Below are 16887 nucleotides of genomic sequence, written 5' to 3'. Positions count from 1 at the left end.
TCTGCTTGCGAGAGCAACATCGCCGCATAAAAGCTGAGGGCACCGGATCAAGCAGCATTAGATATTGGAAAGAGTTTCACTATGCAGTTTCGGTGGACCATTATTATGAGCTTATTCGTAGTATCGGCTATTCTGTCGCCCACCGAGTGCAAGACTCCCAGCAATGACCCAGCCATGCTCCAGCGGTGGAATCGCGCTCTGCAGGCCATCAACGATGCTGAGCGCCAGCGTCAAGAAGACAAGGTCCATCCCAATCCTGGCCCAGAGGTCGGAGTCCGGCTGCAGAGACCCAACGACAAACGAATGAGATGGCGCAGCAATAGCAAGCAGCTCCGATGGCGGCCCGGGAAGGACCTCGAAGATGAGGGGCAATCAGGACGTGCTGCCGCCTCGTACACCTCCACAATTAATATGAATGCTCCGAATCCGTCCTATCTGGATGTCGCTGATTATGTACGATCTGAAGCGCCTTGGTGGTTCAACTGAATGGGAATGGAACTTGAATAGTACCATGATTCCCTAGCTTAAAGTATTATTTAATTGTCTTTTTTTTATAAGCTAAGTAGTCCTCAGGTAGTAATACAAGATAAGCCTATCTCTTATTCCCAAATGCAAATCTTCCTGTTTGCTACAGGCCTGCACTAAATTTTATACGTTAATATATGATTTTCTTAGATCATGATTCGTTTCTTAGAAATCAATCAAGTCCCTCAAGTATAGAATTAACTCTGGCACTTTATCTACATCTATGCATATTCTACAAGCAACAAATATTAAGTTCAAATATCAACGAATGACGCAACGACACTTGCGAGGCATTCGACAATTACTTGAGCTGCCGCGCCATTTGGTTGCTGCCTTCGCTGTGAGACTCGCTTCCGCTGAGCTTCTGTGTTGCCAAGACAGCAACCTGCAACCTGGACAGAAAACTTTGCAGTACTTTAAGCACTGAGCCGATCAGGTGTTCAGCTAACCTGAAATTCTGAAAACAGACCCGTAGTGAGCAACCGGTTCCGATCGGAACTTGTGAAATGACCTGCTATTGCGGTCTTGGCTGCGGTTGCGGTTTTGGCTGCGGTTGCGGTTTTGGCTGCGGTTGCGGTTGCGGTTGCGTTGGCCCGCCTCCGTTGTTGCTCTGCGGTGTGTTTCAATTTGTTTGCTTTGATTCGATCCGATTCGATGCGATTCGATTTGATCCCAAAGTGAAATGTTAGCATTGATTGATTGATGGATGAATATCGGCTCGGAAATAATGGTACGGCAGCAATGGTAACGGGATCGTTGCTTGGCCACTGTCCAGCCTTGTGGGCAGAGGGCCAAGATGGGGTGTGGTCGGGTCGGGTCAGTCAGTCAGTCAGTCATTCGGTTGCTGTTTGCCAACTTGCAATTCGCGGCATTTCCCACTGCGATCGATTTGAATTGAAAAAGCAAAGCAGCTAGCTCTACATTTTGGGCCGAATCGTTGTCAACCTTGACACCGGGGCGTATACGTAATCGCCCCAAAAGTACCAACAAATTAAGAGCAAGCCAAAGCGGAACTCAGGGCTTTATGTCGATCAAATTCGTTCAAATTTCCGATTAGCAATTGGCCAATTGTTAAGTGGGTTTAGCCAGCTTTGGAGTTTAGCCAGGCAATACTATTACCATTTGCAGTGCTCGGTTCCGTTGGGTTGTTGCATTTTGGCTGTCGTCAAATGGGTAGGAAGCAGAGCGTGGCCGTAGCAAGGTCAATCGCTTAGCTCAGTCGTACCCATCCACCCAGCACCAGCTCTACACTGAGAGAGAAAAAACCATGCATAATAAATATTTAAGATGCGATCAAAAATAATGCATTCAGTCCGAAATCGATACGAACATATGCCTTGGAATGCTATTGAGAAAGGATTGCAGTTCTTAAGCTATTTTTTGTATTTTATTGTATTTTAGGCACTTTTGCGCTCAGTGCACGCTGTACAGCCAAGTCCCTCCTTCGCCGTTCTACGAGAACGAGAACTGCGTTTAGCAGTTGTTCAAATAGGAATTAGCTAGCTTGTTCAGCTTCAGTTGATAATTAAATGTTGTTGCTGTTACCAGTGAGCTGCCTTTCCATCTGCCATTTACCATCACCAGCTGAGGTTTTAATTAGCCAAGACAAAGGCACAGTTTTTATGCATAATTAGAGGCTTACAATTTGACTTTCAACACTCGGCATCGACAGTGGTAGTCCTTCACATTGCCGAGCAGATAATGTTCTCGATCATAAAAGCTGACTGTAATTACACACAGCGGGCGGGTATTATTACAGGGGAATGGAGCTGGAGATGAAGTCGATTGGGCTGGACAAAAATATATCGCTTTTCACAATGAGATGAGACCCTCTACAGTCCCGTCGCTGATCGGAAGCCATCTCTCTGTCTCTTTGTTTTCTGGAAATTGTTCCATTTCTTCGTGCTGCATGCAGATTGCTTTTGACAGTTGCATTTAAATAGTTTTTAATTTAAAACTAATTGCCACGAGTGGAGTGCCAAAGCGCGACGACAGCTGGACGACATGGCTGTGACGTTTCCAGCTCTCGCTGCAACGCTTTTAGCCACTTTAATTGGCAGCAGCAGCAGCAGCCAAAACAGCGGCAACAACAACTTTTCACCAGGAAATCGGCAAATGATCCGAAAGCCAAACGAGTCGCAATAACCGAAAGCTGCACAGCTAGCACGCACCCCCCACAACGCCCCTGAGCGGGAGCGGGAGCAGGAGCGGGGGCTGGGGCCACACGGAGAAAAAACATGCCGCAAAACGGGACTCGATATTATATTACTTCATATCGCTACATATCCGATCTTTCAGCTTCAAAAATGATGTATGCATGTGGTATAGCGAATGCTCGTACACCTCCATTTTGTTGCATTTCTCACACATTTTCAGGAATTTCTCTATTTATCAATTTGAAGGCAATTGGCAGCACTTACGGTGCGCATTTAAATGTGATATTTTGTTTTTTTCTGTGCAGGCAATCGACCGGATAATTGCAGCTACCATTCGTTTATGATAACGATTAAGTAAATTGTAGATATTTATTAACAAGATGTTCGATAAAAACATCTACATATATGTAGTACGGATCATGTGCTGATTGTTTAATGTATATGTTTGAGAAAACAACTGTTTTGTAATCATCATTTTATTTTGAAGAAATTGTTAACATGAGGCATGATGAATGGTAACTATTGTTTTGTATATGGCATATTTTTCTAGTTTTTAATATAGAAATAGTATTATACTACATACATATCTACAGAACGGTAATCCAGTTTAAACTCACTCAAAAGTAACCCCATTCTTAGACTCATTTGGCGACAAAGAAAAGCAAACAGTTCTGGCAGAAATAACCCAAAACCCCTGGCAAGAGTCAATAGAGACCTTGCCAAAACGTGGGCCAGTTCTAGTTTCAGATCGCATATAAGACCCGACTCGTTTGGGTCACAGTCACAGTCAGAAGACAACTTTCGCTCTCTCTCTCCCTTCGAGATCTCCAGAGTCCAGTATCCAGTAATCATGAAGTTGCAATGGCAGATCGTTTTTGGCCTGATGCTCGTCTTCGCTGTGCTGGCATCGATGGCTGTGGCCCAGCCTTCCTCCCTGGAGGCGGATGAGGTGGAGGACTCCGGATCGGATGAGTCTCTGGTTGGAGATCCCGAGTCGGATGAGTCGCAGGCTGCTGAGGAGGCCAATGTCCAGCAGGATTATATCAATGTGGCGGATTATACCCGTCCACCGCCTCCGTGGTGGTTCTAAACTTGTTAAAACTTGTTAAAAATGTACCATAGTCAATTGAGGTTAAACATAGCTCTTAATTGAAACTGGAAAATGCTAAAGATTATTCAGCGTTTTGCTGAGGTTTCACCATATTAATATCCTAATTAAATACCAGTACAATAAATATGTTCCACCTAGATTTTGGAGTGATTGCTCAATAGCTTCATGGACTTTCAGCAACAGAGTGAAATAGTTTATTGTGGTTGTGCTTGTGGTTAAAAATTGTAGCACCTATAACATTACATTCGCCGATGATGTTGGTTCCACTGGAATGTTGATTCCGAAACCAAACAATTCGCTAGTTTTGATGTTATCTCATTTCATTTGAGCTGTTTTTGGACACAATGTTACAAGAATGGCAAATATTATGCTGGAGGAAGTTTCTTCAAGAAAGAGTACTTGGAATAATACATAGTACAAGCATATTTAGATATATATAGATAAATGATAGTTCAAATATAACATTCCACAAGCAAAACAATGGCTAACAACAATAACTATGAATCAATCCATTTACTTACATACTATACATATGTGTTCATCGGAATCGAGTCTAGATAACAAGGAACATCGATATCTTTTTGGGACTTATATCATTCCAACAGAATGGTCGAATTGTAACTGTAGCTTCACAGGGGGTCCCAAAGGTACATCGAAATTTAATCAAGCGAACCAAACAATCATAATTAACTTGTTATTATGATTACAAGCTAATGAGGTTTTACTGAACCTGAACTAGTAAATTTTGCCTGTTAACTAATGGGGTTTTCCTGCGCCTGCGCACTCGCCCGAACTTGTTTATTTGCATATCAATAAAGTAATGTACAAATCTAATTATCGTCCATACTCGTTGTATATCAGACATTGTTGTGCACCTGTCGGAAACATCGTCACCTCGGCAGATCAGGCGATTATTAATCGATTACCAGTCGATTGCCACATCGCGTATCTCGCAGAGTTTATGCGCTGTGCAGCCTATGATATACGTATCCTATGAGCAACACGTTCGTAACTTTCGAATGAAACAAGGCTGATTTATGCACTCCACCACCACTTCACCAAATGCTATTCAGATGCTATCCAGAGCTCCTCCGATTCAGCTCCAGCTTCTGGCTGGTGGCCCCGCGATGGTGTAACCCCCGTACATGACATCATCCCAGCTTCCTCTACAACTCCTTGCGTGACAAGTGCACTGGCAGTAGCTGCAGCAGTAGCAAGCAAATTATGTCTGAGGTAATCTAACGAGCTTTGGCTCGCCAGTAATAGTTTTAATCCGACTCGTTGTCATACCAAAAATTGTCCGTCTGTTCATTGGGGACAGGTGATGTGCTTGGGTGGCACACTCGTGTACTCGTAAGCAGGAAACTCGAAAGCAGGGTTTCGAATGCAGCTGTTGCCCGAATAAATCTGGCAAATGTTCAGCGGCTGAAAATAAAGCCCCGGCCCCAGACATTGAACTTGAAATCAATGGAAAATGCTGTCGGAGCTAAGGTTACGGGAAGTTGGGCAACAGGTTTCCTCGGTCGAACCCCCGATAGAGATGAAAATGAAGGAAAAACAAAGAAAAAACCACCTTCGAAAATGGAAAATAAAAGTAAATATAGACAAATGTTCAAATGATGTCCATAAGGGGAGACCAAGACCGGGCAATGTCATTATGTGTTTTTGTTTTCCGCCCGGATTGGCTTTATCCTTAGCTTTGTTGATGCTGTTGCTGCTGCTGTTGCTGCAGCTGCCGCATATGTTGCATAAGTTTGGAGCGTGTGGCAATTATGCCAAAGAGTGTGTGCGGATCCGTGGCAACATTTGGCCACTTAGTCGACGACCACTCGATAATGTTGTTTTGTTTGATTTCGTGCTGGAAAAACTCGTTTAAATTATTGGGAAAATTGTGTACGCCAATAGAAAAATTTATAATGCGATCGAATCGGACACTGAACGGACAACGGACGAACGGACAGGAGGGACGGGACGGGACACACTCTTTGGCCAAATAAATATAACGTATGTGTACTAATATTGTACTAATAAATCATAGTTGATCGATACAAGTGCAATTTCTGTCCATATCTAGGTTTTACGTCGACTGGCTTATTAATTGCAATTTTGCTGAAGAGCGCTCTGCTCTCACCACAAGCGGTAGGCAGTAGGCGGCCGTGGGTTGTGCAATACTAGCAGACAGAGTAGCAGCATCCACAGCAACATTAACATACACTGCAGCAGCATTAACAGACACAGCAGCAGCATCCACAGATGCGGCAGGAAAATTAACAGACACCGCAGCAATGTCCACACAACAGCAGTATGCAGTTGATTGATAACACGCACAGGTTGTGCCACGTGTGGTACGTTACAGACTCGACAGGCGGCCGAGGGTTATGCAACATCCAGAAGCACTGCAGCAGCAGCAGCGGCAGCGGCAACATTCGGAGACACAGCTGCAGCATTAACATGATATTAATTAATAACACGCACAGGTTATGCAGAGTGGGGCGTACTGCAGGCCACATTAGTGGTAATTATGTGGGGCAGGCGGGCTCTGAGGGTGGCTCGGTGGCTAGATGTGGTTGAGTAGGTGTCTGCACCGCATTGCCGTCAGCAATCACCAGCAGAACGGTGCCACAGGATCAAGTTGAACGGCTTTAACTGGTCTCGAGACACTTATGATTTCAGATTAGTGCTAGGCACTGGCACTTACGAAAGACTGCCATGGACTGCCAGTCGGAAAGTCGCTGGCTGTGGTTCCAGTTCAGATCTTGGCTAACTAATGCTCCCCCTTTCCCTCCCTCAGCTCTCCTTGGCATGTGCATAATGCGTGGCTGGGGTCTGGCTCTGGCTCTGGCTCTGGCTATGGGCTCTGGCCCAGGTGCATTGACTCGAGAGTTATGCCAACACCTTCGGCTGTCTTGACCGCATTTACATATGCATTCGCACATTCGCAAATTCGCATTCGCATTTTGGCGTTGGAGCCATTAGAGCATTACCCTAAAGTCCAACCTTTCACTTGTAATCTCTTCCCCAATGGCCAGCTCTTCTGGATGCCATCTGGTGCAAGGCCCATTGAGCAGGCCCAGAAGCAATTATCGGGCTTCTAAAAGCGGAAAGCAACCGCATTTGACCCTCGATAATGGATCGTGAATCATCCAATACAATCGAAACCTGGCCAAGCAATTCATTCCAAAAAAATTCAAAATTAAACAAAAAAATCGCAAACTGCTTAGAGAGCTCACGGCGAAAGGTGTTCGGGGCTCGTTTGGGGCGGTTGTGGGTCTCGATATTTATTAAACGGAACTCAAGCGGCCGCTAAAAATGCGTGAAAATCAATCATGGAAGACAAAGCCCCCCATCTTGCGGAGCCAGCGACGCACAATCCCCGAAGCGAAGCTCGTGGCACGAACCACACGGCGAACCACTAAACGAACCACAACGAACCACTGCGAAATGCTAGCGCTAGTGCCGAAGAGGCGGCCACGCGTTGGCGCCTTCGTCTATCCAACCGTCTCGTGTGTTGCGACGACGCCGATGAAACAAAAAAACTTCATATAAAACGTGGCCGACATATTATGGCCAACAGTCGTAAGCGCGCCACGGTCCACAGAAGAGGATTAAGACACAAGAACTCTATCCGACTATCCAACCACTTCATACAGAACTCAGGCTTTTTTTTTGTTTGGTTCGCCATCCAACTCTTTTGCGTGTTCCCCAGTGTTGATTTGTGATTTAAAACCAAGGGTTGTCCAGCTCCTCCGACACCATGCACGTCCAGGACAAAGGAGGAATAGGAGTCCTGACAGCGCTTTCGCTTCTGCTGGTCGCCGTCACAATGGTGACCCCGACGCAGGCCGCCTACAAGCTGCAGGAGCGCTACAGCTGGAACCAGCTGGACTTTGCCTTCCCGAACGCCAGGCTCAAGGAGCAGGCCATGGCCAGCGGCGACTATATTCCCCAGAACGCCCTGCCCGTCGGAGTCGAGCACTTTGGCAATCGCCTGTTTGTCACCGTTCCCCGCTGGCGAGATGGTAAGTACCAGCCCCACTACTATGGAAATGCAGCTGCTAACCCCGATGCAGTTTTGGGCATCATTAGCACTTACAAATCATGTGTTAAATTGTGTGAGGACGGAATTAATTAATTTGCACCGAGCGATTGAGAGATAGAGAGAGAGAGGCCCCCCTCTCATTTAGGAATGTCTCTTATAGGGAAACTTACTTAAGTAATTGAACGAGTCCGTCCGTTGGCTCAAATCCAAGTATTATGTCCCATGAATGGGGCATACTATTATCGATATCCTAGATGGCAGATATATGTACATTTCAAACCCTTGTCGATAAAGAAATCAATGCTATGCAAATCTTTTCAAGCTTTAAAAGATCTCTATCATTATCCTGATATCCTATTATCTCCATTGCAAATTATTCACAATTCATTATCTTTAGGCAAAAAAGATATATTCCTTTTCTATATTATCTATCTCTATCCAGTGATTGATAGCAGTATCTTCGAAATATACTCTTCTACAGGTGGGAGGATCTTCTGGAATCTTCTGTCCGTTCTTCCGCCCATCCCAATAGCAATGCCCATTGTATATCCCATTCACAAATTGATTTCCGGCACCCGAGTTGTCATACTTTTGTTAACCTTAGTTTGACCTCTCCGAAATCCGGTTAATACTCGGAGCGCATTCATGTGTTGCATTTACATTTTCAACAATTAAACGTTGTAAAGCCGAAACTGAAGCTGAAGCCGAAGCCAAGACACGCGGCGGCATTGGTATTATATGACCATAGCCATACGCGTATATTCGAGTATATTTTATATTGTATGTGGGGGTATTATATCTGGCAATTGTGAAGGCTTCTTCAGGGTCAGCCCCAGCCCCAGCCAGAGCCACAACGCAGGCTGTTACAAATGGAAACCTAATCCAAATACAATAAAAATATTATGGCATTATGCCATTAACCAATGATTAGCTTTCAGTTCAATCAAAGTGAGAGTTGTACAAAAGCCGTCGTCGACACTCGAGTCATTCAAACTAAAATAAACATCGAAATAGGATCGTATTGTTCTGCTCAGAGAGACACAGGGATTATGATGGGTTGCAAAAAGTGGCAAAAAGTTGCCAAAACACTTGGGGAAATCGAAAAAATTGGACCCTAGTCCCGGGGTAGGTATCTTTCTCTCATTATGTAAGCCCGGCATTCTTGCCCAGCCTTGAGGGCGAGAATGCGAAACAAAAAAATCATTCGACGCCCAAAAAGTGCCCACCAGAAGGCCAAATAAGCAAATAAATAATAGCAACCAAAAGTACACAGAAATTATGGTAAAGAGAAATATTTGTGGCACGCTCCAATGGATCGGCATCGGCCCACAAAAGCAGATCAATTAGCCAAACAAAATCAGCGGTAGCCATAGCCAGAGCAGAAAGCGCAGCCAACAACAAACAGCCAACAGTAAACAGCAGGTGGGGCCAGCCACCTGCAGTTGACAGTTATGAGTGATGGCTTATGGCTAATAGCGATGCCTTTGAGACCACTTCAGCTTCAGCTATGCAAAGTGGCCCACGCAAGGGCATTCCACGAGTGAGAGGGAGGAGAAATGCAATCGTCAGTCGAAAAGAGTCAGCCAATTGGCTGCAAGATCAATTCTCAATACCAGTCAAGATCAAATCTTGGCTGACAGCTATCTGTGCGTTTCGATCTCAGTTCCAGCTGCAGTTCCCACATATCTAATGAACCTCTTACTCGGACTTGGGCAATAGGTTGGGCATACTAGCAATGCGACAAGATTACCAATTGAAGTCGAATCTGAAATTTAAATTGAAGTCGAAATCGAAATCGAAATCGAAATGGGACTGAGAATGCCGCGCATACACTGAAACGAAAATAAAACTGCGAAATATACAGACAGAAAATTGCTGGCATTAATTGCACTGGCTACGACTCTCGTTATGTGCGGGGCCCCACTCCAAGACTCGTCTATCAGCGGAATTCATTGGCCAGGCCAGGCCAGGCCGAGGCGAGTTGACCGGGTCCACGTCCAAAGCTGAACATGGGAGGCAGGTTGTAATTAAGAGATGATGTGTGGACCATTGGGGTATTTTTTATGGACCGCGCTAATTCATTCATCAGCATTAATGTTGTCAATAGGTGTGCGAGCACAGCGGGTCATTGGATTGGATTGAATTGGATTAGAGTGGATTGTCAGTGGTGGCTGTCAGGAATGTCGGAAGATCTAGTGGAGATAATTATTGAATGGAGTTTACTTGCCAATCGATTGGAATCCTTCTGAAGCGTATATAGTTATTAATTTATGAATCCATATCAATTAGACTGCCAATTAATTGAAAGTACTGACTAAAGGATTTAACTTTCTAAAGGTAACTTTGCTGGAATCCCACAGAGGCGTATTTGGTTAGTACGCCTCAAGAACATTATTTAGAAGTACCAATGGCCACATCTAACGGTCTCTTCTCTGTTCGAGTCATTCGATTCGAATGTGCCCGTTTGGCTATGGGAAATTTGTACAGCCAATCATTTCACGAATGTCCCGAAATGTGTTATAATGCAACAGGAGTATAAATATAAGCATTGGATTATCCCTCGTTCATTCAAAAGCGTTCATTCTGAAAAGAAATCAGGCAGCTTTTCCTATATGATATATTATGATCATGATAATGTCCACAAAACAGATGTATAGAAATGCTGGAAAGCATGCTGGAATTTCGCAGCTGGTTCCCTTATCAGCAGTCAATACAGCATTAAAGATCGGATCCTAACCATAATTTCTATCAGATATAAACTCGTTTGGTTTTTAAGATAATCCAACTAATCGTCACGTGCTTAATAATTCAGCTAAGAAAACGTGGCCAATGAAGTCACTTAATCATGCAACTGCTACGAGCATGAAAATGATTGATCAGCAATGCAATGCAAAGCCAGGGGACCCCCGCGGCTAGCCTGCCATTTTCATGTCGTTAGGTTGTTGTATTTTGTCGCAGGCAAATCTCTTGAAAGCTGCTTTCAAAACTAGATTCTGGCCACTAGATTTTGGCGCAGTGTAGGAGTGAAGATTTGCCCGATCCGACTTTAGGCTAATGAGTTATCCACTGGTCTCTCGACTGCTCTGGCAGCGTAAATTGACTTGGATAAATACGAATTGAAAGGCGGTGACCACGCGGAAAGCCACTGTCATGTATCTCTGATCGTAAACAACTGATGGATTGCCTTGGGGATGGGGGCTGGGTGGGGTCTGGAGGCGCACGCCCGCTACTGTTAGCTGCCAGACTGCCGACAGAGGAGACCAGTCTGGTTTGGCTAAGTGGCCGCATGTTGGCCAAGAGATAGAAGAGCAAGTGCTCAAGTGCCCGAATGCAATTGGAGCGGAAATCGCTGACGATGACTATGACGGCGACGGTGATGTCAGCTTTGGGGCTGGTTGCCTCAGTCTCAGTGCGGCTAATGACATCGGAAATTGCACGCAACCTGCAGCATGTGGCACGAATATGAGCCAATCGAATCGCTCCATGCAGATATCGGTGCTCGCCTTCTAACGCCCTACCTTCCTCTCTTTCCAGGCATTCCGGCCACGCTGACCTACATCAACATGGACCACAGTGTGACGGGCTCCCCAGAACTGATTCCGTATCCGGACTGGCGGGCGAATACGGCCGGGGACTGCGCGAACAGCATCACCACCGCCTACCGCATCAAGGTGGACGAGTGCGGCCGTCTGTGGGTCCTGGACACGGGCACCGTGGGCATCGGCAACACCACCACCAATCCCTGCCCGTATGCGATAAACGTCTTCGATCTGACCACCAACACCCGCATCCGACGCTACGAGCTGCCCGCGGCGGACACCAATCCGAACACCTTCATAGCCAACATTGCCGTCGACATTGGCAAGAACTGTGACGATGCCTACGCCTACTTTGCGGACGAGCTGGGCTACGGCCTGATTTCGTACTCCTGGGAGCTGAACAAGTCGTGGCGCTTCTCGGCCCACTCTTACTTCTTCCCGGACCCCCTGCGCGGCGACTTCAACGTGGCAGGAATCAACTTCCAGTGGGGCGAGGAGGGCATTTTCGGCATGTCGCTGACTCCGATCCGCTCGGACGGCTACCGCACCCTCTACTTCAGTCCCCTGGCCAGTCATCGCCAGTTCGCCGTATCGACCCGGATCCTGCGGGACGAGACCCGCATCGAGGACAGCTACCACGACTTTGTGGCCTTGGACGAGCGCGGTCCCAATGCCCATACCACCTCCCGGGTGATGAGCGATGACGGCGTGGAGCTATTCAATCTGATCGACCAGAACGCCGTTGGCTGCTGGCACTCATCGATGCCCTACTCCCCACAGTTTCATGGCATTGTGGACCGTGACGATGTGGGCCTTGTCTTCCCCGCCGACGTGAAGATCGATGAGAACAAGAACGTGTGGGTGCTGTCTGACCGGATGCCAGTGTTCCTGCTCTCCGATCTGGACTACTCGGACATCAACTTCCGGATCTACACGGCCCCGCTGGCAACCCTCATCGAAAACACCGTCTGCGACCTGCGGAACAACGCCTACGGTCCCCCCAATACGGTCTCAATTCCGAAGCAGGTGGGTCCCGGCCCCCGTCCCGGTCTGTCCGCCGTAGGACCACCGCTCTTCACCAACCAGTATCGCCCAGTCCTCCCCCAGAAGCCACAGACGAGCTGGGGCCCCTCGCCACCCAGCCGCAGCTATCTGCCGTCCCTAGGCGCCAGTCCCGGCGGTCCTGGCCAGGTGGTGTCCAGCGTGAGTGTGTCGACGAACTCGGTCGGCCCGGCCGGCATCGAGGTGCCCAAGGCGTACGTGTTCAATCAGCACAACGGCCTCAACTACGAAACCAGCGGGCCCCATCTCTTCCCCACCCTCCAGCCGACACAGTCTCAGGTCGGCGGGGGTCTCAAGACCTACGTAAATGCCCGACAGTCGGGCTGGTGGCACCACCAGCACCAGGGCTAGGCCATCTGGCTCCCCAACTGGGTGTAGGGTGACTCGCCGTCGAGCTGGGGCAACCTACTCGATTGCTGTAGGATATTTAAAGAACAAAACAAACGGAATTCTTAAGGCCACACCACAAATACTCGTACACTCGTATGATACCTTCACTTGATGTAATAGACACTGAAATACGATTTCCATTTACTTGTAGTTTGTAATCTAAGCAAAAAATAAATTTATTTTTTTTTTATTTATTCATTTGGCTGCTTTGGGCCAAGTTTTCGGTTTCTTTTTGCTTCCGTGAAAGTAGGAATGACTTCCTTTAGTGATATAAGCAACTCGTCAATAATAAGACGATGGTTCTGTGTCGCCTGTGTCACACCTTGAGCTCTCAACTAATGTCAGCCATGCGAAAATATGCATGAACGTACGTATGTATGTACATTAAGATCCGCTTTCAGAATCATTTCTTATAACCTATTAACAAAGAGTAATGAGTGACGTATCACCCCGTGTCCAGATTCTGTGGCATCCACAATTTTGGGTATATCAGAAAACCGAAAAAGCAGCCCTCCTGCTGACCCGAACATGGCTAATGGTCACACGGCTAATGATAGAAGATGCAGGATCAGCAGGAGTGGCAGGAGCGAGCGCAGGAGAGAGCGTATTGTTGGCCACAAGCAAGGAAAGAGGAGCAGAAAGGATGTCCCAGCTGTAAACCAGCGGCCAAGTGTGGTGGCACTCTGAAGGCATGGGCATTTGGGGCAGCACTCCGTAAGAGCCAATGCTGTCCAAGTTCTTACCCAACAGCCGCTGTTCACAGCCTCAGTCGCACTCCAAAGCCAAGTCGAGAGGAGTCAATGAATTTGCATTATAAGGGCTGGTCAGATTGCTCTCAATAATAAATTACAATTGATTAATAGATTTACATAGGGCACATCATTGCTGATGATTGTTTTTAGGAGGGCGAAACGAACCGTAGGTATCCAACGAAGAGTACGACAATGTAAAATGATTCCGAAATCCCCTTCTAAAAGAAGAAATTCAGGTGGTGTCGATAAAAGCATATATGCGTTGGTGAGTGAATAGCTTAAGATACTTAATGATACCTATTAATGTCGTTTATTTCAAGATAATTGTATTTACTGCTAAACAGTCCAGCCCTTCTCTCAATCGCCGCGAACGCAAGGGTGTGGCTTCTTACAAGGCCTTGCATCTGTTACGATCCATTGTACCATGAGGGTACCCTGAGGAGGTGTACTATTTTAGGGTCGGTGCAATCTTGTACCCTAGAAGACGGTATTTTAAAATAAATGAAACGCTGGTAAGGCAGTCAACATTATTGAAAATATGTATGTACATTTGTTCTGACTGTAGCGGTACCCCCAATGCGTTCAGCTTCCGCTGTCTGCCACTGGATGGCGCCACGCTCGAATGATGGTTCGATTTGTATTGCATACTTTTACGGTGGCTGCATACTTTCGGGCAGACGAGCGAAGTGTAGTTCCTTGCTGCAAGACTTATTGCTGATTTTGGGGGCGTATGCAAAATTTATACCAGCAACACCCCCCACAACCCCACAACCCCACACCGCACACCAGTCAGTCTATAGTAATGCGAATTCCCACGTAATTACTAGTGTGGCCACATCCCGGCTCAGCCGGAAAACCAACAACAAATAGTGGGTATAAAAACACCCAGCACCGAAGCAATGATTTATTCCACTGCTGTTCCATACGAGAGGGCGTGGCGGCGCACTGGGTTCCAAAACTTTCGAAAAACAAACAGAAGAGGGGCTCGCGAGACAACAAGACAAGACAACATTTATTTGCTTTTTGATTTCGGACGGACCACGGCTCCTCTGGGGACTGGGGATGGACTGGAGACAGGACGGCAGTGTGCGCGAAACACTTAACGCCGAAAGTGAGCAAAACAACACTTGCTCTATTAACACGCCAGACGGTGGCATCCACCACGAGGAACTGGACTCTCCGACTCCGACTGTCTGAAATATTTATTGAGAAACATTAAGGGAGCCAAGTCCCTGTCCCTGTCCTGTTGTCCACCTGTCCAGCGCTGGCTTAACGAGAAACCAAGTTGCGCGAATGGGATGTTCGTACGGGTCGTACGTGTAGCTAATTTGCGGTTCAGATCCTATCCGATCCCGAGCTCAAGTACGAGTTTAGGCTGGATCTGGATCCAACATGATTTACATAGCCCTAAAAAAGAAGAAACCGCATCGGCGCATGCAAATTATAGAAATTTTCGCTGTAGCTGTAGCCCAAAACAAATATTGTGATAGTCCTGCCTGCCTGGGCACGATCTCTTTCGTGGTTTGATCATGGGCCTATCATTAGGCGATCGCGATCCCTAAGCAATCTGGTTATTCAAATGCAATAAATCCGACCAAATAAACGGGGCTAATTTCATGTTAGACGCTTTAATTTCACGCTGCCATTTGTGGCTTCCGTTTCGCATGAGTTTTGCTCTCGAGATTGGGGATATTTGCATTCCCTGGAGCTGTAGCTGGACCTCGTTTGGCCCTTCATGATGAATTAAGTTGCAGGGCATCCTGTGGCGCTCGAAATCGTCAAACGACTGCGCTTTTGTCTGAACTAAGCGGCCATTAAGCGATCCTAGTGACGAGGATGTTGATGATGATGATGATGCTGATGCTGAGGCATTGCATCCAGCTGATAGCGGGTGAAGCGGCCTCATTAATAATTACACACAAAAAGCAGCAGCAGCAGGAACCGCATTGCCCCAAGTGGCATCCTCATCAACGGCTGCCGCTTTAATTGAAGGCGCCAAAATCAGAAGGCATCATAGTTGAGAGGAGGCACCGCTGTGGCCCGATGTCCTCCCCTCCCAGTTATACAAAGTCGTCTCAAGCTGTTTCCGTCGCCTTGAAAACGAATGGAAGTGCCAATGTTAATGTGTTGATCTCGATGGTTTCGTCTTCGTTGAATCTCTATCGACGAGTAAGTACTGAAGGCTTAAATATCTCAAGGTATAATAGATGTATAGATATAATCGATATATTTTAGATATATATAATAAAAATAAGTATAAACATAGTAAACCATCTATCGCAGCTCTCGGCTAAGTAGATTTAATTACAATTTCATGATTAAATCATACTAAATCATATATATGTATATATATGTCACTCTCATACCATTTCTAGGGTATCGCTCTCGTCATTCAGTTTCTCTTTCTACCGCTCTACCACTTCTACCGGTCAGGAGCTTCTTGATTTCAATTAAATGCCTAGCAAATCAAAACTTTTATGTAGATTAATCAAAGACTTAATTGATTCCACAGCAGCAGAAGGTCGAAGGAAGGCGTGAACGCTGAGCGCAGCTGGGGGGATGGGTTCCAGTTCTACGAGGAAAGATCTACTATTAATTGCAATGGGAATGGCAATGGGAATTGGAATGAGAACGAGAATGAGAATGGGAGCAGGGAAAGTCCATTTCGATCGCTCAATTAAAGCTTGGGATGCTCAGATGACCGGGTGATCGGGTGCAATTCCAGCTTGATGACCCTTTTATGGCTCCGTTTTATGGTAAGCGACATCCCAAAAAAAAAAAAAAAAAGCAATTCCAATCGGTGAAATTGTTTGCTTTGCATTGCATGAGGACATGAGGACTCTTCCAGCTATTCCTGGTTGGTGGCAATCCCATAAAATAAGAGTGACCAAGAACTGTTGCTACAGATAGCGGAGCGTGTAGCGTGTAGCCGCACAAAGAGATACAATTGTATCTGTGCATCTACCGCTGGCCCTGGCAGGTAGAGGTAGAGGTAGATGCCCCAGACCCATACGCATACCCATACCCAGACCAGTCCTTGCAGCAGCTGGGGATGCGATCAACTAATGCACTTGCAATCCAATCTAATCGTTTGCCAAATGTCAAACGAGTTTCATTCATGAGAGATATCCATTCCCATTCCCATCCCCATCCCCATTCCCAGTTCCTACCTTCCTATCCCATCTGAGAACTGAGAGAGTTCATTCAGTTGTGCGATAAGTCCGGTTGCGTTTTCGATTCGTTTCGGTTTCGAGAGTTTCATTTCCGATATGACAAACACGCGTGAAGAGCGTCAAACGTTTGAATGTCTTAT

The 16887-nt window shown here is 46.4% G+C and overlaps 3 protein-coding genes across 3 annotated transcripts; all 3 read left to right on the top strand.

Annotated features, from left to right (window-relative positions):
- The first annotated feature begins 81 nt into the window (after window positions 1–81).
- LOC108153252 lies at window positions 82–486 on the top strand. The gene has a single exon (XM_017283152.1). The coding sequence runs from the start codon at window positions 82–84 to the stop codon at window positions 484–486; it is 405 nt and encodes a 134-aa protein (XP_017138641.1).
- A 3000-nt stretch (window positions 487–3486) lies between these two features.
- LOC108153321 lies at window positions 3487–3771 on the top strand. Its single transcript, XM_017283281.2, has one exon. It carries the CDS (start codon window positions 3532–3534, stop codon window positions 3769–3771), a length of 240 nt encoding a protein of 79 aa, XP_017138770.1. The 5' UTR covers window positions 3487–3531.
- Window positions 3772–7357: 3586 nt separating this feature from the next.
- On the top strand, window positions 7358–12951 carry LOC108165150 (protein yellow). Its single transcript, XM_017301217.2, has 2 exons — window positions 7358–7811; window positions 11366–12951. Exons 1-2 carry the CDS (start codon window positions 7547–7549, stop codon window positions 12781–12783), a joined length of 1683 nt encoding a protein of 560 aa, XP_017156706.1. The 5' UTR covers window positions 7358–7546; the 3' UTR covers window positions 12784–12951.
- Window positions 12952–16887: the final 3936 nt, after the last annotated feature.

This window comes from Drosophila miranda, chromosome XL (assembly GCF_003369915.1).
Source record: "Drosophila miranda strain MSH22 chromosome XL, D.miranda_PacBio2.1, whole genome shotgun sequence".
In the NCBI taxonomy this organism is placed as follows: domain Eukaryota; kingdom Metazoa; phylum Arthropoda; class Insecta; order Diptera; family Drosophilidae; genus Drosophila; species Drosophila miranda.
The sequence above is the reverse complement of the archived record's forward strand: the minus strand, read 5'-3'. Positions and strand labels throughout refer to the sequence as shown.

Coding starts and splice junctions, on each gene's coding strand:
- LOC108153252 (XM_017283152.1), top strand. CDS start 82: ATGCAGTTTCGGTGGACCATTATTATGAGCTTATTCGTAGTATCGGCT.
- LOC108153321 (XM_017283281.2), top strand. CDS start 3,532: ATGAAGTTGCAATGGCAGATCGTTTTTGGCCTGATGCTCGTCTTCGCT.
- LOC108165150 (XM_017301217.2), top strand. CDS start 7,547: ATGCACGTCCAGGACAAAGGAGGAATAGGAGTCCTGACAGCGCTTTCG. Junction 7,812..11,365: donor CGTTCCCCGCTGGCGAGATG/GTAAGTACCAGC, acceptor CTCTCTTTCCAG/GCATTCCGGCCACGCTGACC.